General features: G+C 41.2%; 1 protein-coding gene across 7 annotated transcripts in view; it reads left to right on the top strand.

Moving 5' to 3' along the window:
- Positions 1 to 25,838, top strand: part of myo9aa (myosin IXAa) — a 184,684-nt gene extending 158,846 nt beyond the window's left edge. For 6 of the 7 annotated variants that reach the window (XM_057834108.1, XM_057834101.1, XM_057834094.1 and 3 more), the window contains 19 exons: positions 1,646 to 3,286; positions 5,414 to 5,513; positions 5,724 to 5,930; positions 7,848 to 7,945; positions 8,112 to 8,245; positions 8,368 to 8,588; positions 8,817 to 8,933; positions 9,457 to 9,645; positions 9,740 to 9,787; positions 9,943 to 10,054; positions 10,701 to 10,762; positions 12,017 to 12,209; positions 12,310 to 12,438; positions 12,549 to 12,654; positions 12,725 to 12,856; positions 12,965 to 13,088; positions 19,016 to 19,224; positions 24,220 to 24,359; positions 24,428 to 25,838. In XM_057834108.1, coding sequence (XP_057690091.1) covers positions 1,646 to 3,286; positions 5,414 to 5,513; positions 5,724 to 5,930; positions 7,848 to 7,945; positions 8,112 to 8,245; positions 8,368 to 8,588; positions 8,817 to 8,933; positions 9,457 to 9,645; positions 9,740 to 9,787; positions 9,943 to 10,054; positions 10,701 to 10,762; positions 12,017 to 12,209; positions 12,310 to 12,438; positions 12,549 to 12,654; positions 12,725 to 12,856; positions 12,965 to 13,088; positions 19,016 to 19,224; positions 24,220 to 24,359; positions 24,428 to 24,912 — 4,447 coding nt within the window. In that variant the 3' untranslated portion in view covers positions 24,913 to 25,838. The remainder of the gene's footprint in view (positions 1 to 1,645; positions 3,287 to 5,413; positions 5,514 to 5,723; positions 5,931 to 7,847; positions 7,946 to 8,111; positions 8,246 to 8,367; positions 8,589 to 8,816; positions 8,934 to 9,456; positions 9,646 to 9,739; positions 9,788 to 9,942; positions 10,055 to 10,700; positions 10,763 to 12,016; positions 12,210 to 12,309; positions 12,439 to 12,548; positions 12,655 to 12,724; positions 12,857 to 12,964; positions 13,089 to 19,015; positions 19,225 to 24,219; positions 24,360 to 24,427) is intronic. The other variant, XM_057834123.1, reaches the window with a different exon arrangement.
- Positions 25,839 to 26,130: the final 292 nt, after the last annotated feature.

Genomic DNA, 26,130 nt, shown 5'->3' with positions numbered 1-26,130 from the left:
CAAATCGGGCTCTGAGGATCGTTGCATATACTGTACACTCCTGGAATATATCTACTTGGGGGGGTGTATTGCCTCATATGTGGCGATATGATTCTTATCACGATTCGATTCAAACCTGATTAATCCTGACTACACTTGAAGACTGATGGGTAAGGTTTCATCCAATCATCACCTAGAAGTGGCAATAGCAACTAAATTCAGTGTATTTATTGGTTTAGAGACGCGAACGCGTCTTGTCCTTCAGCAACATGCTTAGGTCTGAAGGGGTTAATTATAAAAACTTTAGTGATGTGCCGAAAGGTCGGAGTGGATAATAATATATTTTTAGTTCATTTTCGAACGAACTTAAAATAATGCATTGCTATTTTTCAGCCCCGAATTTTCGGCACATCTCTAAAATATACAATAATAAATAATATTTGACAAAAAATAGATGATTATATACAGGTTTTTTTTTTTTTTTTTTTTTTTTTTAATTACCAGAAATTATTTGTCGATGTAGTGCCAACTCTCTTAGTTGTCTGACCAAGACCAATTTATACAAAAAAAAAATTGTAGCCAAGCCAAGTGTAAAATAAAAATAAAAATTGATGAATATTTACTAACTGATCTTTCAGTGTAACCGGTCAATGTTCAGCATTGAAAACCAATTCAATAAGCCCTTATGCAAGCTGTAAACTAATGGTCCGGAAGGAGGACAGGCATGCGGAGGTTGCAGACAAGCTGTGTGCTCGTGGCCCACATTTATTTAAACAAAAACAAACTAACAAACAATAATCAAACCAAAACTTCTGTCATCGTGGAACACGGCCACGCAGTGGAAGGCCTCCTCAGCCTCACGTGAGGAGCCCCCTGTCCCCTCTCCCTTTATCAGGCCACGTCTACACCTAGCAGGGTTTTTTAAAACCAAGGATCCTGCCCTAATATGTCAGGAAAAAATAATTACATCCACACCAGCACGTTTGTAGAAAAAAACTACCACACCCAAGCGCATTCATTCATTTTTAAATACATACATTACAATGGGCGAAAAATAATTGTTCGAAATAGCCTCATCCTTCGCATGCGCTCTTCAATATGAGCACTGCAAGAGTTTGTAAATAAATGGAAGCAAAAAAGCACCTGTCTAATTTACTCCAAATGTAAACATTGGTCTCATGTGTGATGTAGGGACAAAGTTTGTCGCAGTCAGTGACGTTTTCACAGTTAAATCTTCGGTTATCAGTGTTCACATGATGGCCCCACAAACTAGCACTTTTTCCACACTGGCCGCAGTTTAGGCCAAACCGTAGAAAAGGTTCTTGTTTTTATAAAGGGGCAAGCGCTTTGATTGCAATTGCCTCATCAGGTGTTACCTGATGAGGCAGTTGCCTGCAGGTGGGGTGGTTGCCTCATAGAGGTGTCGCCATCCATGGTGCTGAACCTGTGGCGAGCCCCAATGGCACTGGGGTGCCACAAAGCAGCTCTATAACCTGATCTGCTTAAATCAAGCATTTCCATATAAGCCACAATCTCTAGTGAAAACATTTTAATGTAGTTGAACGTTGATTTGAATTCATATAGTTAAAAAAGAGATTTAAACTTTTATCATAAGAATCAAGTTTTAAATGACCGAAAACATTTCGTATTTGCTTTCAATCACCAGCTTCAGACAATTGACTAAACAGAAGCTTAGGGAGAATGGACCAGTGAGCTTTTCACCAGAAGAGGAGCCCCAGAAGAGAGCCATGGGTTTGGACCTTAGCACTTGGGAGGAGCACTCCTACGAGGACCGGGAAAAGACACTCAATGTCCTTGGCAGGACAGATGGAGAGTTGAAAGTGGAAGGCATGGCGGGAGAATATGCCAGCTCGCCTACATGGAATTCTGAGACGCCTCCCTCTCTCACGACATCCACAGTTGTGGTGCGAGAGAAGCTCAGAGCAGCTGATGAGATCAGCCAGAAAGCCGCCCGGGCCAAGAGAGAGAGCCGGCGCATGCGAGAATTGGAGCAAGCTAAATTCAGTCTGGAGCTCCTCAAGGTCCGTGCTACCTGTGGTGGAAGCTCGCCAACTTCTGAGGAAAGGCGCTGGTCTGAGGAACTGGTGCCCTCCATCACTCCCCCTCTGTGTTCACCACAGGGCACACCTGACAGTCAGAGTTTTGAAGGCAGCTTTGAACTCTTAAGTATTGAGGATGCTCCCAAAGCTATGGAAGAGGTGACTGACAGCGAAGACCTCTGCTCGCCTATTGGCTCACTCGGAGCATTGTCAGAAACTACTATTGAGGCGCTCCCTGTTAGCCCAAAGACAGAGCAACTGAACACAGTTCCAGCTTTAGATGCTGGAAGCCATTTTCAGCAACAAACAGAACCTGCTGTCTCTTCCGTACGTCCGTCCAAACTCCCAACTTTCTACGTCCCCTCCAATGAAAGCAGCGCTATAATTCCTAGCCATCCAAGAGAAACGCCCATGCAAAACACAAGTATTGCCGCTCCTACAACAACAGCCGCTAAGTCTTTGAAAGAAAGGCGAGACTCGACACGTAAACCGGTGGTGGTGGTCATCAGCATGCAGAAAGAAACCCCACTGAGTGAAGAACTAAGCGACCTGGTCCATCCTAGGGTTGAGGTTTGCAAATCAGTTTCTCGAGGGAATGTTCCGGCTCCAGTGCCTCATCTCCTCCCTCAGGATGATCAGCTTGTTTTGGAGAAGCTGGTGAGGTTGAACGAGGAGAAGGAGGAGAGGCAGCGTAATCAGAAACAACAGAATGAGAGGAAGATGATGGAGCAGATTAGACAGCAGAAAGAAGCGTTGGAACAGCAGCGCCTTTTCTTTGTTCACTATGAGAGCGAAATGTTTGAGAAACAGAGGGAAGAGGCTCTGCAGAAGATACACCAGAGAAGGCAAAGTGAACAAGATGCTGGTGGGCGTGCCATCTCGAGCAAAACACCTAGACCCAGATCTCTGCTCATGGAGAGGACATCAGGGATAGCTCCTCACTGTAGAACCCATTCCGAATCATCTGATCATTTGGTCCACTGTCAACAAGGTGGCACTATCCCCAGAAGTGTTGCTATTCCACAGCAGCCTTTTCCACCTGCCTCTGCACCCACAGACAGGCGTAAGGAGAGCAAGCCTGCTGTAGAGGGCTGGACACCCAAACTCACCCTGGAGTCCAAAGACGGAGCAACCAGCGTAAGAGCAGCTAACAAGAAGGCGCAACATGGTCAGGGCTCCACAGTTAATCTGACGGGCAAGCCAGGAAATATCTTCTTCTCTCCCAAGGACAAAGTAACATTTGCTCAGTAAGTATTAAATTCACACATTCTTTTATTTGGTCTTATACCATTACTTTCATCTTAGCATCTGTATTTCTCAGTATTTGTTTTCTTGTAAACTATAAAACAGGCCTGTTGTTCAGCTCCTGCCAAAAAAAGTGTCCCTGCGATAACCTTCCTTTTTATGTGCCACATTCAAATCAGCTTTGCATTTGCTGTATTTTCAATGAATTGCCATGAAATTGCAAGCTACGCTTGAGTTAATTCAACACACAAGAAGCCATTTCATATCTCGTCATTATTTAGCCGGAAAATAAGCCATTGAATTTATAACGGTCATAATTTATAACTGTCGTTTTCAAACATCTGGTTTACATTATTTGAGTAGAAAGTGATCTTATTTGGGTGTAAAATGAGACTAATCAACTAATTAAAATGAACAAATGTATCTTTATTCAGAGAAATTTTATACAGTGCTTTATTGCTACTGATTGGATTTTTCACAATGCATGCATAATTAATTCACATTATTTACACCACATGTCTGGACACTGAAAGACAGACCTTTTAATGTTGTATCATAGAGTTCACTATCAGTTGACGGGCCGCTCCGTAGGGGGCCTATTTTCAAAAACTTAAAACTCAAATAATTTTTAATATTTTTCATCGAAGCCGCTAGCGATCTGAAACCAAAACAGGCACCTTCCTTAGGCATTTATGAGTCTCCATGAGCATCGGCATAACAAAATTCAGTCGTTTCCTAATAAAATCCCATTTAATTTTTTTTTTTTTTTATACAACTACAATATAACAAAACTTAAAATGGCTATAAAATTCTCAGATTTTACGCTAGATGCACAAAAATCACCAAATGCAGAGATAATCACCTATATTTTCAGGATCAATAGCAATATGTAACATGTAAGTTTTTGCCCAAAATAGCGACTTCATTCTTTTTTATTTGGTGCAATTTTGACAGTTTTCAGCAGCTAAAAAATCACTCAATTTTCACATCAGAAAATTAAATACTTGAGGAAAGCGTGCATAATCATCTATATTTTACTCAACAAAAGCTAATTTTGTGTTTTTCCCATATAAAATCAAAATTACGTTGAATTCCGATGTCACTATTGCCTCATGTGGCTATCTGGCCCTCGTTGTTTTTAGATTGAAATGTTTCATAAAATAAAACACGTAAATGCAAAAAAAATTTGTATGGACGCAGAAATATCTAAATTACTAGGGTTTTTTTTGCCCAAAATCGAGCAGTTGGTCGAAAATTACCTGATTTGAATGTAGAGTTACGCTATTGTGTATGGCTACAAAATCCAACATGGCAGCCATCACAAAACAAAGAGCTTTTTAAGTTGCAAATTCTTGTAAATAGATGCGTAAATGCCGGAATTTCTATAGTATGAAATAGTTTAGACTCTTGGTTAATAGCAAAAAAACGGGCAGTTATCATTCATTTTATGTAAATATTTCAAGCTAAAATTAAGCTAATTTTTTCCTTTTAATTTTTTTTTACGTTTCAAAGTGCACAAATGGGGCTATTTTATATAAAAAATTACCTTGAATCCTCGACCAAATCACTCTTAAGACACTCCCTCTTTCTTGTATGTACTAAAACCTTCGTCTGGCCTTAGAACGCAGCGTGTGTTTGAGTTTATCGCCGTGAAAGCTGCCACAGCGCTCTACCTGTGCCGGGCGTCTATGGGAAGCTGTGACGCAATGTCTATAGGAACTGTCTCGTCACTGATGGTGAAGTCTATGATGAACTGATAGTGAAGTCTATGATTATATGCTTGTTTTGCTACCTGAATACAGATTTAACTTGCTGCGAATGGGATTCAAGTCTTGAATTTCAAAACCTGACTTTTACTAATGAACTACAGCAAAATGCTTTCCTCTCTAAATTCATAAAAGCTATAATGCAACCTTTGTCCAGGCCAAGTAATTTTTCCATATTGACTAGTCAACGGGCAGATCCGATCCAGTATTGGTATCAGGTCCTGATACAATTTAATTCACAGAACGGGCCCCATAAAAATGTGGATGAGTGCATCGCCATCCTTAATATCAACAACTATGGGTTGTGCTTGAATTCTGTGACGTGTCTTTGATTAATATTTTGCTGAACTATTATCACTTCAGATTGGACAGTGTTGATGTCACCAAGGAGAGCCCCCAAACCGCCCCCACAGAGGGGCCCACATCTTTTTCCAGACTATCCAAAGGACCAAAAACACGTGATGTAAGCTATCTTTTTTTGTTTTAAATAATTGTGATTGAATCGACCTTTTTGGTGAATGGAATATCTAATTGTAATTGAATGAAGGAAGTGTGTTTAGGTTGGTCCATTTCTGTGATGCACTTAAACAGGGTAAACAATATTCAAAGAAGGCTATGACAAGCCTCTTGCAATTTATTTCAACACGTTCTTATCGCTTTCGGTGAACTCCAGGTGGGCAGAGCGGGGTACAAAAAGAAAGCCCGGATGTCGCGGACTCGCTCAGACTTCCTCACCCGAGCCCCTATCCTCTCTGTTGGGGGCGATACAGATGAGGATGACTATGATGCTACCAGTCCCCAACATTCCCCTCTACCCCTTTCCAAGCAGAGCTCTACAGAGGAAGGCCTAGGAGGCTCCTGTTTTAGTGACTCCGACATGGTAACAGGTTCCATCGATGCTATCGCTGGCTGCGACTACTTCTTATACTTCTGCTTCTTTTTTCCTAACCCCCGAAGTTTAGAGGCCGCACAATTCTTTAAACTGAGCTTCTACATCTGTTTTAATAAAATGACTCAGGAAGACAAATTTTGAAATGCCCCAAAATATTTTTGTATTGAAATACAAAGCTGTCCTTGAGAAGATGAAAACAGCTGTTGTAAACTGAGTTGACTTTGTGAATCAAAGGATTCATAATCCCCCTCTTCAAAAGTCTGGAAGCGGGGCAATTTCATAAATATGTTTTCCTATACCTTATACTAAACCTATTTTGTGGATGTTTTACTAACACAAATTTACCTTTTTCTCTCACAGGTGTTTACTGATCCCCCCCCCCCCCCCCCCCCCCCGCTATGTTCATAATGTTTTGTGTAAAATGTGCACGTGGGTGTCTCTTTACTGAAACTGTAAACATTTTCTAAGTGGAAACAACATGTGGTGCCATTTTTGCTTTCAATGTTGTGGTTTTTGAGCAGTGTTTTTCAACCAATGTGGTGTGCCGCTGCTTAGTGTCAAATCATCCACACCTAATTGATGCCCAAAATGTTTTTGGAAAATGAATCCGCAATTATGCCGTGCCGAGTGTTTGTGCTGGGCAATGGTTGGCAGAGTAATTGTGCAATACTTTTCAATATCCATAGGTGGCAACAGGTAGCTAATTACCTAGTTTGTTTAATGACACTTCAGGTGGATTTGACGGTGCCATTGTGGCTGAAATTTGGGACTGAAACAGGGACAGCGATGGAGAGGTTTTTGAAAAACAAAACTTGACTCTGGGCAAAATTCTTACTCAGATGAAGGCCCAGGTATATGTGGTGATTAGAAAAAGGCCCTCTACTGGCTAACTCCTACCTGTAATTCCGCAATTAATGACTCACCCCCTATACAAAAAAAACAAATAATGATCAGGCACTTAAAATCGATAGATACTGGCCCATGCTACAACGCGACCAAGTTTCATAATGATAGGTTCACGATTGACGGAGTAAGATTTCAAAGTGAGCGTCCACGAGAACAACAACAACCTGAGTGGCGACATAACAGGCCTTCAGGCTGTAAAAACAGATTGAGCTGCTGAAGAACATTTCTGTCTTTTATCGATTTCTGCCATGATATCAGTTCTGTGTTTATACAAACAGGCTTAGGGAGTAAAAATGTGATTCAAAATTTTTCGCTGTTTGTTTCATTCCTATTCAATACTTTATTTTGTCAATATAGGTTACAGAAATTTATTTTTAAGTTTTGCTATTGGTGTGCCATAGGATTTTTTTTAATTGATGGAGCATCTTCTCAACATGTACAAAACGATAGCAGCACAAACGATTGACACCATTTTCAGCCATTTTAAATAAAAACGGGGGGCTGGTTGACATCAGATTGACCTGTAAAGGAATTGTTAATATCTCAAAAACGGTAGCATAACAAATTCAAAAATTTTCAGCACAAACCTAGCTTAAACGTATAACATTTTTCTATGAATTTGCATCTAATACGGGGCCAACTTCACTGAAGTTATTGACTATATTATTTTACACACTTGTGTCCGATTGGAACAGTTCAAAACACTGTCAAGTAAGCACTCGATTAACTTTTAAGTGTCATGCTGGCTCTATGACAAAGGTAACCTTTGGAAGACAAAAACTAGACATTGGATTTCATATTCCTTTTTTTTTTTTTTAATTAAACATAAGCTGTGGCTCAAAAAAGGTTGAAAAACACTGTTGTAAAGGATTCACATTTAGAGTAGTATTCAGAAGCAGTGGCATGAGACTGTATTGTAATGCCGCCATCTATTGGTAGATTTTGTCCCCAGTTTGACCCAAAACTTTTATTCAACATTCTCAAATTTTGTTATACCAGCCTGCAGGGCCAGAGGCAAAAAAGAATCTACACAAAGTGCTTTCATCAGGAGATTTAAGAAAATCAGACTCTTTGCGCAAGAACTCACAGGATGCAAGGTTAGATGTTTTCCTGATATGTGATAGTGTAACCAAAAGAATTGACAATACATTTTGTAGGTTTTGTGCATTAATCATAGTTTTTTTACTTTTTAAAGTAAGTCTTTCTGTACTTTAATAGTTTTTTTACTTTTTAAAGTAAGTCTTTCTGTACTTTAATTTTTAGCAAAGTTCGTGGAAAGATGCGTTTCTGGGGCAAGACCAGGCACAGTGATAAAAAGACCTCCAGAGAGAAGCTGATTTGTGGGGCTGATTTTCAGGAAGGAGATTATGGAGACAATGGGCCATTGCTGGGAGAAGGTACTTTAAAATGTTTCATGTTTTTGTTAATTATGGGTTCTAATGAAACATCACAACTCTTTTAATAAGAAACTATGGCTTTTGATATGCAACTCTAGCGCAATGTGTCATTTGTTGAAAAGGTCAAGAAAACCTGTCTCCTCGCTACAGTCCTGATTTTACATTGGACCGAGGGTTTAAAGACTTGAAAGAGAATAAGGAACCTTCTCCCAAGGTCAAGCGAAGACGCAGTGTTAAAATCAGCAATGTGGCTGTGGAACCTATTCAGTGGTCAAGTGATGGTCTGCAGATTCTCACCTGCACAAATGACTACAAAAGCATGAATGAATTTCTCATGAAGAAGGTAAAGGCATACACACAACTCTTTACTCAGACTAGTATGTATTGACTTCTTACCAAGACACTGCTGGTCAGTCAATTGTCCAATTATGTACCTATATTGTGGTATACTGTATAAAATGCCTTCTATAAAATTAATAGACATGAAGTAAATCACGGTACATGTGTTGATAAATTGAGGAAAAACATAAGACATTCAGACATTTGGGTTACCAGGTGTTTTATCTTTTAGATCAATGACTTGGACACTGAGGACAGCAAGAAGGACACCATGGTAGATGTTGTTTTCAAAAAAGCATTGAAGGAATTCCGTTTGAATATCTTCAACTCCTATTCTACAGCCTTGGCGGTATAGAATCTTTATGGGATTACAATTTACTCATCTGCTTTTGCTGGATAATTGTTTCCACAGTGCCATAATAAATCGGGATGTCCTGATCCGTTGTTACTCAATATCGATATCGGCACCCGATACGGCTAATTTTGGAGTTTTAGACGGTATCAAATTTGGTCACAAGATCAGATCTGATCCAGTAGTCGCATGTGTTCATTACCATTGTGCTTTTTAGCTGCTATAAATCAAACCACTAGGCAAAAAATGTCCACTAAGTGAGACAAATGCTTTTTAGAAATAAATGATAATAACAGAGCTTACTGTAATATTCTTGAGGTAGCAGCAGAGCTCAGTATAATACAAAAAATAGTGTTTTGTTTTTTTGTGCATTTTTTTAACTGGTCTAAAAATACAGGTGTCAGCATCGGATTCGTATCAGTATAACTTTTTGAAATTATTGGATCAGAATAAAAAAATTAAAAAAAACATCAGCATTCGGACATGCCTAACTATAAGTGCTGTGCTCTTTTCACACCAGATGGACGGCAGTAAGAGCATCCGCTATAAGGACCTTTATGCTTTGTTTGAGCAAATCCTTGAGAAGACCATGCGGCAGGAGCAGAGGGACTGGAGAGAGTCACCTGTTAGGGTTTGGGTTAACACCTTTAAAGTCTTCCTGGATGAGTTTATGACTGAGTATAAAACCCTGGACAGCACACAAACGAAGGTAACGGCATTATTATAGTTTTACAGGTACATGTTAATTCTGAGTGTTTCAAGTGTTGTGGATCAGATGAAAAACATGTGTGTTTGTTTTACAGCAACCTAAACCTGAACGCAAAAAGCGGAGGAAGAAAGATGCAGACATAGTAAGTTACTTCATGTACACCATCAGCATCATATCACAGTTAGCTTTATTTGCCTGTTAATTGTATTGGATATCACATTATACTGTGCAAGTGGTCATTATTGTAGAGTGTAAGGCAGGAAAAACTAATTGTATGTGTATTCCACTCTTGTTCAGGTGGAAGAGCATAATGGCCACATCTTCAAATCCACCCAATATAGCATCCCCACTTTCTGTGAATACTGCTCATCGCTCATCTGGATGATGGACCGTGCCTGTGTTTGCAAATGTGAGTGTACTTACACATGAAAAAAATATATTTTCATACTAAAAACTTGTGAATATAGTTATCATATTTCCTTTATAATTTTGTTTCTGAAAATGACTGAAGAAATGTATTAGCAATTCTATTTTTGTTGTTGACAGCTCGTAACAGTTGTGGTTTAACAAGTCATGTGATAAAACCACATAATAGATTACTTATGTCATAAAATAACGCTTACAGTAAGTAGGTATTATTTGATTAGTTTCATATATTTTCCTGTTTATTAATTTAACTACACATGCACACTAACACAAAAATGCTTCATAAAGACTTTCTCATGATCTCCCTTGACCATGCGCCGTGTAAAGCACATTTCCAGTGTTTGTGTCTGGCCTTTGCAATGACATCCTATCCTCTCCCTCTTCCTCCTAATCTGATTGTCTTCAACTGGACTCATGGGGTCTGTGGCTCTGTGACTCCAGAAATTTCTCCACACAGTTTGTCCTTTCTTCATTCTCTATTCTCCTCATATCCGTCAATGCTACTCTGCCATGCTCATCGAGTAGTTTTCGTCTCGAGTTTGATTCAGCTTGCTAAATAATGAGGAGGCACTGCCTTTCTGTGGATAATGGGGATAGTGTGTTTGATTTTTCTCGCTGTGTTTATCCAGTGTGCCGTTACGCCTGCCACAGAAAGTGCTGCCAAAAGACGACCACCAAATGCAGTAAGAAGGTGAGTCTGCAACATACGGTATTGCACTGTCATTGTACCATGTATACTTATTTATGCATTAAAGGGAATGTCACTTAGACTTGTAGGCTCTAATAAGCTACAGTTGTTCTCTTTTACTAAAATATGGTATTAGAAACAAATAAATGATTGCCATTCATTTAAAAATATATAATATTTAGTACATGTTTTGACCTACGAAGGGCGCCATGTTTTGCGCGCGCAATACACGTTGGGGGTGATGACATAGTGGGGTTGGACTGCGAGAATAGCTGTGCTAGCTAGCAAGCGAAGCTAGTTTGATGACTGGCATGATTTTGTCACATTCTGCTGCTGGTCAGATTGTTTTGTCGCAGAGCTGTGGGATTAGTTCCCAATGTCGTACCTGCATCCAATTCCAGCTCATCAGCAGTATATTTAAACCAATCCTAGGCAGCTTGCCGAGACACTGACTTGCTGCCATTTGACAGTTTGTATATCCTTTCGTTGCTAGTTGCGTTGCGTTTTTTTTTAAATCCGACCTACTGTCACGGACCCTTTTTCTGTCTCCCTTTTCGTGATCACGTGTTTTTTGTGTGTTCAATAAACCCTTTTACGCAATCCCTGTTGTCTGCTTGCTGTCTGAAGTGAACCTTGTTTTCTTATTCCGTGGTCAAGCCAGCCGCACTTTCTTTTCAGTTGCGTTTCCCTTTCAGGTTTTACCACGCAGACAAACAACGCATGTGGGTTCCGATTAATTTATAAGGAAAATCATGATTCTTAACGTCACGCGGAAGTATAGTCCTGTAGTCAATGTGCTTGTCTGTCGCTTCATTTAATTGATTTTGCTTCTAGTTTTGTGAAATATCGACAGTGTTGTCCTGTTATCACTTTTCCGCTCGGGTTCAAATTGGAAGGGCAGGACCAACGACATGTCTATGTAGCTAACGAGTGATGCTGTGGACGCTGTGTACGGCAGCGCTGCCCAGTGATGCTACCGCCCAGAGTGCATTGTGTCGTCAACAACAATGGCGACCTACTAGTTAAACTAATTTTTCAAATTTTATAAAAACGAAAACATTAAGAGGGATTTCAACATCAAATTTTTATAACTCACAGGAACATTTATCTTTTAAGAACTACAAGACCGTCCGTGGTTCCTTTTAATATGCTGATGTACTTCAACTCGATTATTTTTCCCCAGATTGTTAGCAAGCTAGCATTTTCATGTTTTTAGGTTCTATTTCTTAATCATCAAATATTTTTGTATCTATGCAGTTCGACCCAGAGCTTTCGTCAAGACAATTTGGTGTTGAGGTGTCACGTCTGACAAATGATGAGCGAACGGTGCCCCTTGTGGTGGAGAAGCTCATCAACTACATCGAGATGCACGGCCTCTACACTGAGGGAATTTACCGAAAATCGGGCTCCACCAATAAAATTAAGGAACTAAGGCAGGGACTTGACAAAGGTAGCTTTTTGTAACCGGGTGGTAAGCATTTAAAGACTGCTACTCATGCAAGTTTCACTTTATTTCATTTTTCTGTTCTGTCGTCTCCATATTGCCACAGATGTGGAGAACATGAATCTGGATGACTATAACATCCATGTGATTGCTAGTGTCTTCAAACAGTGGTTGCGAGACCTGCCGAGTCCTCTGATGACATTTGAGTTGTATGAGGAGTTCGTACGTGCTATGTGTAAGTCATCACCATGTATTTTTAAAAATGCACTACGCTGCACATTATGTGCACTCAATTACTGTAAGTGCCCAGAGGGGGGTAAAAAAAATCCCTTTGTGTTTTCTTAGGTTTGCAGGATAGAAAAGAAATGATCAGAGGAGTTTATTCAGTGGTCGACCAGCTAAGCAGAAATCACCTGAACACCCTGGAACGGCTCATATTTCATCTGGTCAGGTAAGCACCAGTGATTGAAAATCTAAAACTGAATCTGAAACTGAAAACTGAACTGAATTCAAATGTTCAGGATTGCTTTGCAAGAGGAGACAAACCGTATGTCATCTCATGCCTTGGCCATAGTATTTGCTCCCTGTATCCTGCGCTGTCCGGACAGTATTGATCCTCTTCAGAGCGTCCAGGACATCAGCAAAACCACAGCGTAAGCAGGCCACAGTCAAGTGAAAATATAACACTAAAATAATGTGGACTACTTATGTGGCTGTAAAGGCTTTTAGTCCCACTCAGCTCTATTTATATACTCCCACAGGTGTGTCGAACTTATCATATGTGAACAGATGACGAAGTACAAAATGCGACTGAAGGACATCAATACCCTGGAGTTTGCCGAAAATAAGGCCAAATGCAGACTAACCTTTATCCGAAGATCAATGGTGAGATCAAACTAACTCCTATTCTTTCAGAAGGAAGGCTTAACCACTTTTGTTCGTTACTTCTGAGCTGTTCTGTTTCATATTTATTAACTCAAATACGCTGCCTTCACTTGACCTTTTAAGCGGTGTCAGTGCTTGACTTGACTATTTCATTTTTATCTCATTTTTAATGCACCTAAATAGGTAAAGTACAGTGGTACCCCTACTTACGAAATTGTTTCTGGAAGTCACTTCTTAACTTGAAAATTTTGTAAGTGGAGTCGTGTTTTCCATTTAAATGCCGTAATCCGTTCCAATCCCCCCAAACTTCAGACATAAATCTTTTTAATGCATAAAAATGCATGTGAACATTTTCCATTTATATTATTGCACAATAAACATGATACCTGAGTTGTGCATAATGTAAAAACACCAAGAATAAAGAATAAAAATCAGTACACTCGTGTAAAGCTGTCCGAACACGAGGGGAGAATGAAGAGGACGTTGGGATTAGGGCTGGCCCAAACGATTATTTTTCTCCCGATTAGTCTCCACTTTTTTAACGATTAGTCGACTAGTCTAATAATTTTTTTTACCAACTTTTTTTTTACTAATCTTGCAATTAAATTGCTAGGTCCAGGTGTGCATAGGGAGCAGCTGTGTTTAAATTTGTAGTGCAGTTCTCACACTCTCTCATACTGGTCACTGGAAGTTCCAACTTGGCACCACATGGCAAAGAACTCTCTGAGGATCTTAAAAGATACATTGTTGCGCTACATGAAGATGGCCAAGGCTACAAGAAGATTGCCAACACCCTGAAACTGAGCTGCAGCACAGTGGCTAAGATCATTCAGTGTTTGAAAAAAGCAGGGTCCACTCAGAACAGGCCTCGGGTTGGAAGCTTAGCGCACCAACTGAGCGTCACATCCAAATGCTTTCTTTGAAAGATCGTCGCAGGAGTGCTGTCAGCATTGCTGCAGAGATTGAAGAGGTGAGGGGTCAGCCTTTTAGTGCTCTGACCATACGTCGCACTCTACATCAAATTGGTGTGCATGGCTGTCACCCCAGAAGGAAGCCTCTTCTGAAGACTGTACACAAGAAACCCCGGAAACAGTTTGCTGAAGACATGTCAACAAAGCACATGGATTACTGGAACCATGTCCTATGGTCTGATGAGATGAAGATTAATTTGTTTGGTTCCGATGGTCTCAAGCATGTGTGGCGGCGACCAGGTGAGCAATACAAAGATAAGTGTGTCATGCCTACAGTCAAGCTTGGTGGTGGGAATGTCTTGGTCTGGGGCTGCATGAGTGCTGCAGTTGTTGGAGAGTTACATTCCATTGAGGGAAACATGAACTCCAACATGTACTGTGAAGTACTGCAGCAGAGCCCGATCCCCTCCCTCCAGAAACTGGGTCGCAGGGCAGTGTTCCACCATGACAATGACCCCAAACACACCTACAAGATGACCACTGCTTTACTGAAGAGGCTGAGGGTAAAGGTGATAGACTGGCCATGCATGTGTCCAGACTTGAACCCAATAGAACATATTTGGGGGATCCTCAAGCGAAAGGTGGAGGTGCGCAAAGTCTCAAATATCCGGCAGCTCCGCAATGTCATCATGGAGGAGTGGATGAGCATTCGAGTGGCAACCTGTGAAGCTCTGGTCAACTCCATGCCCGGGAGAGTAAAGGCAGTTCTGGATAATAGTGGTGGCCACACAAAATATTGACAGTTGACATGTTGTATGTTAATATTGACAACTTTCACTAAGGGGTGTACTCACTTTTGTTGCCAGGGGTTTAGATATTAATGGCTATATTTTGTGTTATTTTAAGGGGGAAAAAATAACTCTATTATCTAAGTTCCAAACAGACTACTTTTCATTGTCAAAGTGTCATTTTGTCAGTTTTGTCTCATGAAAAGATATACTTAAATATCTGCTGAAATGCGAGGAGTGTACTCACTTTTGTGATACACTGTACATGTACCTTTACTGGGAGCTATGACAAAGCATTTGTATAAACTCTTCTATTGATTATAATTTACTGTACATGAAGCAAAATAATAAGGATTTCCTCATTTGTAAAACCAATTCTAAAACACAAGATGCTTTCAATATTGTTAATTTTAACAGAGGCGGCAACGCACTACGTAAAGTACGTTGCTGCATTGTCAGCTACATTAGCCTAACATTAGCCCCTAATGATTTGTCGTACCACCCACATAAAGGCAACTTCAATAAAAAATGTCAGTATATGGAATGTCAGTATATGGACACGCTCCGCCAGCTTGTCGTCTCCCGCCGTCTTCCAAAATATACCTGGGTGACAGCGCTTCAGGTGTTCATTCACGGTGACGTGCTGCTGTGGTATGCAAGCTTGGCACATGACAGTGTACCCTCCTTTGTTTCGGAATAAGTCCACGCTTTGGTCACTCTGGTGCGATTTTTTGGATTTAGGCCACTTTCCCTGCTTGAATCCCCAGCTTACGCCATTCTCAACTTTCCACATATGTTTTTTTAACCCTTTATTAACCGTCGATTGGATGGTGTGCTCGACGCATTTACGTCATCGATGACGTCGACTACGCCAACTAGTCGGGACATCTCGAGCTGGGATACACACATCAGTGATGGGATCTGTTGTTCACTTGAGGAAACGAATCCATTCCAGTTCGATCAGTAAAAAGACTCGTTAAATAAATCATTCAACGAATCGTTCGTCCCCCTCCCCGCCCAAATGAATCGTTCGGTTAGTGAACGGGAAGTGACGTTGCCGAACGAATCACCAAAGACCGCTTCGCAGTATAACTGAACGGGAAGTGACATTACTTGGTCCCTCCCTCTCTTGCACACAGGCTCCTCATTGACCGCTCGTCGTAGTTTCAGAAATGAGTGACAGACGATATCATTCTGCTTTCCCAGCCTCGTCTCCCTCCCGCTGCTGCAAAAGCGAGGGAGAACTTCCGCGTCGTCAGTCGTATTTCTATGGGATCAAAGTCATGGCTCGTGCTTGCATTTTGATTTAGGACACTTTTAAACTTTGTGGATTTGGGCTCGGGGGCGCACGGACTTTCTTTAGCATGATCTTGATCACATATACAATGCTGCTGCTACCAGCCAACGCGGCATGCTTGCTGTCACGAAAATAATAATCGAAAGTTCAATTTCTAAATATAGAACGACCAACACATCATATTTACCTCACGCTTTGTTGTGTGTTTGTTTTTATGCTATTAGTTTTGGTAACTATTGTTAAAACTAAAGTGTAAATGGCTAGTTGTCAAATGTGTTGCTCTGAAATGAAAACAATACTACATTTTGGTATTAGACAGTTTCATTGCAAATCACTGGTATTAATAAATAAAATAATCCGGTCAGCTCCCCTGTCGTCCCCTCATCTCAGATTGTCAAATGCTGACAAGAAATAATTGTGCTTTACGATGTCGCCTTTTTACTCTCATTAGTCTGTTAAGAAAAATGTAGACATATTGCGACATCTCCCGCGTGCGTTGTTTTTGGGCGCTTGAGTAGCACATGATAGATGGATGGACATAATTTGTCAAACCATTCACACCCGACACGCTCTGACACGAAAAAAGTAAATAAAACACTCGGAAAAAATGGACATGTACTGTACTGTATATACAGTTTCATTGCAAATCAGTATTATGGTGACCATACTAAATATTCCTTTTTCTGTGCACATATGAGGTAAATATCGCTGCCATGAAGCCTCCATGCAATGACAGTTCTCTCGCCCCTACACTGGCGTCACGCGACCGCAGCTCAGCTTTTGCTTGCCTCGTAGCTACCCGCGAAAGTGTTTTAAACTACTGTAAATTTGATAGTATGTCGTCATATGCAGTCCCGAGTCTGTAAATAAAAGTCTGTAGAGAAAAGTAGTACACTAAACCATGCTAGCTAGGTTTGTGTGGTGTTTTTGTCTGTTTGAGCAGCATAGGATAGGCTCCACGTTAACAAATATGTGACAGTCATTTCTTTCATTTTTTGACTCGTTCGGCTCATGACTGTTAAGTCAAGTTACCAACAAGCTCGGTCAGTAGCTGGAGGACCGAATAAGTGAACGGGAAGTGACATAACTCAGTCTTGCCCCCTGTGTGGACGCTGGCTGCTTATTGGCCACACGTGGAAGTGAGTGACAGTGCGATGTCAGAAGACGCTGCCGCTTGCTCAACGCCCTCCCACGCAGCTAACAAGCCTCAACTACATAGAACGAATCAGTGCAGAAGGTGATTAGTTCGGTCTCGTTCACCCAAACAATTCGTTCAAAAAGAACGAATCGTTCACAACCGATACAACACTTAACACCAACACACATTGACATACAGTAGAGGTCCCTCTTAGCTAATTGGATGCTAGGCAATAGCCAATGGCAAAGCAGCGATCAGTATGTTACGTTCAGTAAACTGAGTATCAGCCATACTGTATTTTTGCCTTTAGTATCCTGAAATTTCTTTGGTAACGAGAAGCAATTTTTTCCTGTTGAGGCATGTCAACCTGAAAATTCTGTATGTAGAGACGTTAGTAAGTAGAGGTACCACTGTACATGTTTATCTGTGCTGTATCTCTTTTGGCAAGTCTTTTGTGGGTCTTGTTTTTGTGCTCAACTGATTTCCATGGTTCCTAACCAGATGCACTTTTTGTTCTGTGACATTCAAGAACTGATACATGAAGAAGATCTGGAATTAGTGCAAGGACAGCTTTTCATTCAAGTTCAACTCGTAATATGAGCTTTCTGGGGGTCTCTACAAAATTATAGTGCACGTATGTTATTATTATTGTGGAAAAAGTACATGATAAATGATGATTTTTAAAAAAATGGTAAATGGTGTTATATAGCGCTTTTCCACCTTTCAAGGCGCTCAAAGCGCTTTACACTATCTTGCCATCCACCTACTGGTGACGCAGCACCAGGAGCAACATGGGGTTAAGTATCTTGCTCAAGGACACTTAGGTGAGTTCATCAGGGTGGAGAATTGAACCCACAACCCCTGGGTTGGGGGACAACTACTCTACCACGGAGCCACACCACCCCCAAAAAAAAAAAGAAAACATTACATTAGCCTATTTCCATTAGGAGTGAGTAGGCCAAAGTAATGAAGTCTTAATTGTTTATTACTGTTTTAGTTCAAAAGAAAACAAAACTGGCTCTCCATCAGGTTTGTGGACCAATTTCTTGCAGCATAACTACAAACCGGATTCCAAAAATTGGCTAAACAAATTGTGAATAAAAACTAACGAAAAGATGTGGACGTGCGATATTTCAATGTTTTATTTGAAATAGAACCTAGAAAAGTAATACTTTTAGAGGATAAATATGTTGATTTTAAATTTCATGGTGTCATCACATCTTTTTTTTTTTTTTAAAGACAGGCGTCCATAAGGGCTGGAAAAGTCCATTGCACAAATAACAAACAGTTGAAAGACTTAAATACCACTAATTAGGTCCACTGGCAACATGATTGATTACAAAAAGAGCTTAAAGTGGCAGGATGGGTAGAGGATGACCAATTCCCCAGTGTTTCACAGAAAGATAGTGGAGCAATATCAGGTCAGTGGAAAATTACAAAGGGTTTGAAGTTTTTATCATCGACAGTGCAAAATATCAACCAAAGATTAGACTAGAAAATCTCTCTGCGTAAGATTCAAGGCCGGACAACCATACTGGATGCCGGTGATCTTCGAGCCCTTATACAGCTCTGCCCCATAAACAGGAATGCTACTGTAAAGGCAATCACAGAATGGGCTCCGCAATACTTCCAGAAACCATTCAAACATTATTCACCGTTGCCAGCTAAAACTCCGCATTGCAAAGAAGGCCCCTTTTTTTGATTTGTTGATACCACGGAATTTAAAATCAACCTATTTTTCCCCTTAAATGTGACATTTTCTCAGTATATACTTTTGACCTGTGGTTTTCCAGGGAAAAGGGGACTTTCGGCATCTGAGCTCCCACTCTCCTTCACCTCCCGTGAGCCCACGACTTCTTTCTTTGACGGACACTGTTAAAGAGGAGAGGGATGGCGATGAGGGGGATGAATCTGTGGTTGAAATCTCCGAGCATCAGCACGCAGCAATGGAGCAGGAGGAAAAAGTGCTGACTGAGCAAATTGAGAACCTGCAAAAAGAAAAGTACATGCTGTCACTGCACATAGGGCTGGCCCAGGCCATTGGGGGCCCTAAGCAAAATAATGCCAAGGGGCCCATATTTTTGGAAAATTGTAACTTAAAGAGCATACGACAGGAGAAAAAAAGTTAAATAGCGTTATTATGTGAATTAGAATCATATTTTGACTATAAACCTCAATCACCAACGTCACACAATGATCGCTGTGTTGTGCCGCCATATTGTCCGTCCTTGTGTGTCCGTATTCTCAATGGTCTCAATTTATCGTGCAATTTATAGTGCAATTCATGGAAGCCCCAGTGCTTTCAGACGCTGTAAACCCATTGGATATGTTTCATAAAAGGCGTTATGTGCAAAAGCTTCGGTCAAACCATTCTCCAGATCCGTATTTGATGCATAAATCGATATTTTTCGACCCGCTGTCTTCGCCGTCTCTGCCTGACATCTGCTACCCTGATATCTACAATTTTCTTGTCCACAGAAACTCAGCCTATTCTCAGGAAACTTTGAAAAACTTTAAGAGCAGCACTCTAAGCAACATTACCCCGTATGACCCTTTACTTCCAATTTTCTAAAATCGAGGCCAAAAAAAAAAAAAAGTTGACTGCGATGGCCGACGCTTCAAGGATAGGTGGATATTTGACTATTTCTTCAATAAAATACGCAACAAGTGTCTGCCTCATTTGCAAAGAGACAGTCGCTGTTTTCAAATAGTTCGATGTGACGCGATATTACCAAACAAGACACGCTGACATGTACGACAACATTACAGGGAAGATACGCAGCGAAAAATTATAGCAACTTGAAGCCAGTTTAATTTCACAGCAGCAGTATTTTGCAAGAGCCCGAGTGTCGAAAGAGAACGCCACAAAGGTGAGATTGTTGAAATTATGAATTAAAAAAAAAAAGCAAATGTGACACACAGAAGGGCTTGCTAATTGTTCTACGTAAATCAGCCAAGGTAGCCCCCCACATTTTTACCACACCAAATCTGGCCCCCTTTGCAAAAAGCTTGGACACCCCTGTTTAACTGATGATCCGTAGACGAGGCCAGCTTCTTTCACTTGGTACCAGCTAAATATTATTCAAAAAATAATGATGGCGGAAGAAATATCTTGAATTTGAAACTATGTTGTTGGCGATTAGCCTCGCAATGATCTTAATTGTGGTTGTCAGCTCAAAAACCATTAAATATATATTAAATGCGTCTTACCAGGTATAAAATGACTACTACATAGTCTGTGGTGGTCGTTTGGAGTTTTCTCGTCGAATTGCAGCAGTCCATCTAGCTCTCCTCTTCGGGTCTCTCGGAATACGGTAGAACTTCAAGTCAAACCGCCACACACGCCTTCACCATTTTGATTATTAATGTTAACGAGCAGAAAAACACGCCGCAATAGGAGGCATGTACGTAGCGGTAATGTGTAAACACGACGAGCTGACGGAAAATATGGCGACTCCAGTCAGGGGGGCGGAGTTGTGATGTCATGTGATTGGGTTCTATATACAACAATTTAGGAAAGCGCAGATGACGTCTTTTAATCTGCCGGTTAGCCATGCCTAACATAGGGCTCTAGTGTCCCCAACAATTGGATGACGTCAGCGGGAGACTGGGCTCATCGGTTTTACTATTCAGCCCATTGAGGGGGAATGATGCAGAACGAGGAAAACGCAACAAAGAGAGCCGCAAAATGTCATTGTTTCAGTCTCTCTACTCCAATATTTTTACAGGATATTCTTCTTATCCGAGTATTTTCCCCAATAGCTAAATAAATGGCTTGAGAAGGACCAGTCTGCCCGTCGAGGGGGAACTATTCACAACGAGGAAAACGCGACGAAGAGAGCTGCAAAATGTCATTGTTTCTGTCTCTTCAATATTTTTACAGGATATTTTTATCCAAGTATTTTCCCCAATTGCTAAATAAATGGCATGGTCATGACAAATAGGTCTTGTGCTAAATGGAATATGAAATAATAAATATGCACCTATTCAGGACGACATGGCAAAATTACTCCATAATGGTCAAAACTGTCGACTTCAACCTTTACTGTCACACCTCCCAAACGATATTTTATGACACCTAAATCGGGCTTATGTCATTTTCCTTCCGCGGCATGGGAGAATGTAAACAAGCCAAGAGGCGTGACAGCTAGCCGACATGCTAACCCGAACCGAGTGATGTTTCAGTCTTTGAAGCGGAAAATCACACGTAACTAGCCCGGATGTTTTGACATGAAGACTGGGTTGTCGATTGTCTTCGCTGGAGAGCAATTTACAGATCGTTCCCCGGAGGAGGGCGGCTGCAGTTGTTGTGCAGCTAATGTGCAGCTAATGTGCATGAGGAGAGCTTTTTACATGCCAAACGTAAGTAGTCCTTAATTTAAAGAAAGTTTGTAGTGTTTACTTTGTAATCGCTGTATTCGCGGCTATTTTTAACTAAAAGTTGCAATTTCTGATCGGTCGGAAAATTTGACAGAACACCAGGCACATGAGCACAATAAGCCGGATATATTGCTCTCCCGGCGGGTGGATGTTCGACAAGCCGCCCCGCATGCATGTCAGCCACAAAATGCAAGCCACCTCCATATTGGCCCAGTATTTGACATAATACAAAACACAATGTTTACTCACTTCCTCGTAAGTCCAATGGTCCCACAGTAGTAGGGTTTGTTTTGGCCAATATCCACGGTGAATGGGAACCTCCTTTTGAAACTCCAAAAAGCCGCACACGCCTCTCCCTGTTACAGCAAGATTTGTCTGCAGCCGTTTGGCTGGCGTGATGCGAAAAATAAACGTATTAATCCGCAAAATCAACAGAATCCTTAGTCCTCATACACAACAGTACTGCTGTATAGTGAGCGCGGGATTCAAACTAAATATAGCGATCGCTTTCACATACATCCAAGCGGTCCATATCATTCAGGAGCATAAAATACCACGTGTATGATGAAATAAACATGCTTTTTCGTGTCACAGGCACTTTAATGTGCATCTTTCTTGATTCTTGATCTCATAACTATGTACACAACATTGCCAAGCATTACCTTGAATTGTACATTTGGGGAAATCATTTTGTAAAGACGGCGGCACTCCACCTCCAATTCCAAGATACTTCTAAATAGCCCCTTTGAATCATCCAAAGTACAAAATATTACATGGAACAAAATTTGCGTGTGTGCAACTAATTAAGTAGATTCACCATGGGCTGATACATGACATACTACTTGATAATATGCGATATACAGTAGATGAAATGACTACACAAGGACAGTTAATTTTCTCCAGGGTATTTTGCCGACTATTTTTCATACCTGTCCACACTTCGTTTAAGGTGCGTTTAAGGTCCCCCCGCTTCTGCAAGGTACACCTGCATTTGCACAAACTACGCATGCGTAAAGAGAAGCCTCGTGTTACGTCATCGCCCGCGCAGTTTATCTCTGAAACGGAAACTCATTGCTAGCCCACGGAAAATTTCGAAATTACTACCCCTTCTGGACTGTCATTATTTTGTGTTCGCAGTTTTTTTTTCGTGATCGCGATAAAACGCATCACACAGGAGAGAGAGTGGAAGGGAGAGCACGCTCTGCTTTTACGTGCAGGCACCATGCTGTGATTGAAATAAACATAAAACATTGGAAGCCTGACATCATTACTTGGGATGTTACAATCGATGCTCAGTTGCCTTCTCACCACTAGGAGAATAACAAATAGAAGCATATGTTGTGGCGCTGGGTGGCTGGAAGCCGCAACCAGGCTGCATGTGCATATAAGTGGCGATCCTGGAAGTGGCAACAATGGCAAAAATGTCTGGGGAAAAGAACTGATTGTGCGCCTCTTTGACTGGGGGTACCACGCAGGTCACTTTTCGGGGTTTAATTTTCCTTTACGCATTTTCATATACAATACTCATGTTCGGTCGGCATTGAGTTGGGAGGGGCCAGCCCCGCAGCAGGCTGATCGGAGAAACTCTGGAGACGGGCTCTAAAAAGCGCTCATCTCCACCTCATCCGTGATGTGAGGACCCCAAATGGGCACTGAATTGAAGCATATTATTGAGACATAGTTTGAAGGTTCAAGAAAAATGTGTGGAAAAGAAAAGAGCAGGAATGCCACGTCGTGATCGTCTGTCTCCATTGCTTACGATGCGGTCATGCTGCACTAAAAACAGCGACGGCATGACTTACATTGCCGAGTATCCGAATGTTGTACGTTGACAGCAGTTGACGCGTAACATTACCTGCCTACATTAACCGTCTAACAACTGATCAATACTCGTGTAGCCGACATGAGGTATAGTCCAAGTAATCACACGTTTCAGGCCATTATCCGTCCTAGTGTAGACGTAGCCTATATCTACGCTCTCCAGTCCAAACGCATATTATGCCAATAAAATGCCAATATTTCGTTTGACTACAATCAGCGGAAGCCGTACATTTGCCGTTGCCGATAGGTGACAACTTGCTCGGCTTTACTTGGTTAGCTCCGGGCCTCCGCCCTGTGGCTAATGGCAATTACCAGTACGACATAGTGACTAACTCAGCTGACAACAACGATCAAGTCGGAGTGTCTTGCACATCATCAACAAAATGCTCTATTACCTTGATACTGTTGTTTCTTTTCTTCTCCGATTTTCTTCTTCTTTCGTTTCTCTGCCCCAGAAGGATAAATTCTCTTCGACATATTCGTGCATCTATTTTCCAAGCAAGTTTGAGCACCAGTCATGGCAAAGCAGGTTCAATGTCACTCCCCAGGTTGCCAGATTGTAATGACAAGGAAATGGATGTTTGCATAGATAAACGGCAATGCGCGCCACATTTTTCACGATGCTCTATTAACAACATATAAAATGAGGTTGCCAGATTGGGGGCCCCCTAGTGGTGGCCCTAAGCAGCTGCATAGTTTGCCTATAGGCTGGGCCGGCCTTGATAGTCTGCACATAATTGGAGAGTTTCTAATGTATGCTCAGCTCACACGCTAATGTGAATGCTTGCTTTTGCAGAGAGGAGCTGACTTTTGAGATGCTGACTCTGGAGCCACGAGCATCGGATGATGAGACTCTGGAGTCAGAAGCTTCCATCGGCACAGCTGACAGCTCTGAAAACCTCAATCTGGACTCTGAAGTCATTTCAGATTTCTCTGGTATGCCTCAGCCCGTTTAGAAATTCCAAAAATAGCTACATGAAGATATTATTGTTCATTTCTTTCAGCGAGAGGTTCGGTTTTGACTTCCCCTTGGTCTCGGCGATCTGATGGAAAAAGCCAACGACAACGCACTCTGAGGCGGCAACCCGACTCCCTGGATTCGGTGGATTCTTCCTCCAGTGTTTCCCCCTACTCCTCCTCGTCTCACTTCCATTCGTCAACTTCCCCCATCTCAAACACTAGCCGCGGCTTTCAATTCCACTCAACTTCTAAGTCTCCCTCCTCAAGCTCAGGTGCATCACATGTACCTCAATGTTCCCGCTCGGACAGTTTAAACTGCAGTCCTACAGCAGAGCTGGACAGCGTGTTTGATGAAAGACCAAAATTTACCAGCCGCAGGACATTCAATCCAGAGAAAGGCAAACAGAAACTTAGGAGCACCAAACATTTATCCCAGAGGCACACCCGAGAAAGCGGCGCTCACAGCAGGGAACCTCCTGACATACAGCAGCAGCTTGTGTTGTACGGTAGTAATGAATTCATGGTATGAGGGATAGAATGATAACAGTCCCTGCCAACACCCTTATTTAGCCTTTAAAACCTTTTAATGAATTGTACCTAAGTGCCGTATGTAGTTTCCATCACCTGTGGGGAGGCGATGGAGTGGTACGAGATGGTCAGCGGAAGGAGCTCCTTTGCTGTGGCTGCACCAGCCACCTGAGCTCTCAGTGCCTTGGCAGCTCCATACTCAGCACCAAAAAAATACATGCTAGTCTGGAAGACAGCGCAAAGGGAATGTCTTATTATGAAAAAAAAGAGCGCAACTTCAGTGAATATTCCACAGCTGGAAAGCTGAAGCATCGTCCGACTAAAAGAAACTAGACCTCTGCAAAAGCGGATGTTGCATTGAATCTAAATCTCACATTTATTAGCTGCTCTATTTACAGAGTTTACTGTTAATAACAATCAATGTACACAGTGGTTGCTTAATTACAAAATGTTTTATTTAATTAATTTTAATGTCAGAAATTCTTAAGAGCCAATACAGATATAAATACTGTCCAAAGCCGGAATACCAGTTTATACTGGTTAGTTGAAGTTAAATATTTATCTTTTTTCTTTTTTATGGCGGGGTGAGCTATTTTGAAAGTCACAATTACAGATTGGAGCAATGGAGGCTTTAACTGTGTGTTCATGTGCCAAGCGCTCATGAGAGACTATACAATTACGCTATTTTCCAGAATACAAGGGAGATACCACCATCAAAGGGACCAAGTTAGCTGGTGTGTAAATCCTGCTAAGGGGACATGTGCGATATGAACAATATCAGATTTGTATAGAATCCTTGTATTAACTATTTAACAGCCATAAAACAACTGTAATGAACAGTACAGTCCACGTGTACAGTTTAGTGAACAAAAATGTCATCTATTGTGACACCTGTTTGCTGAATAGCCCCAAAAAACAAACATAAAATCACCATGTTGTCTATTTGGATTCTGTTTTCTTTCATGTGTATGTAGCAAAGAAGTGGCGCTTGATTTCTAAAAGGCAGAAAAGATCAAGCATGATCAAGATCGACCTTTGTGGCTGTGTTTTGTCTTGAAACAATTTTTTACTCTTGGATTATTTCACCAAGAACGCTGACAGTTTTTGTAAAACTCTGTATCTGGTTATTTCTATCTTAAATCATTTGTATTAGTATATTTACCACTGGGAGAGACGTCTTCAGCTGAAGTAATGAATAATGCAATAATGTTAGCAGTGT

The sequence above is a fragment of the Corythoichthys intestinalis genome, chromosome 1 (genome assembly GCF_030265065.1).
Source record: "Corythoichthys intestinalis isolate RoL2023-P3 chromosome 1, ASM3026506v1, whole genome shotgun sequence".
In the NCBI taxonomy this organism is placed as follows: domain Eukaryota; kingdom Metazoa; phylum Chordata; class Actinopteri; order Syngnathiformes; family Syngnathidae; genus Corythoichthys; species Corythoichthys intestinalis.
Note: the sequence above shows the minus strand (reverse complement) of the source record. Positions and strands in the feature narration are given on the sequence as shown.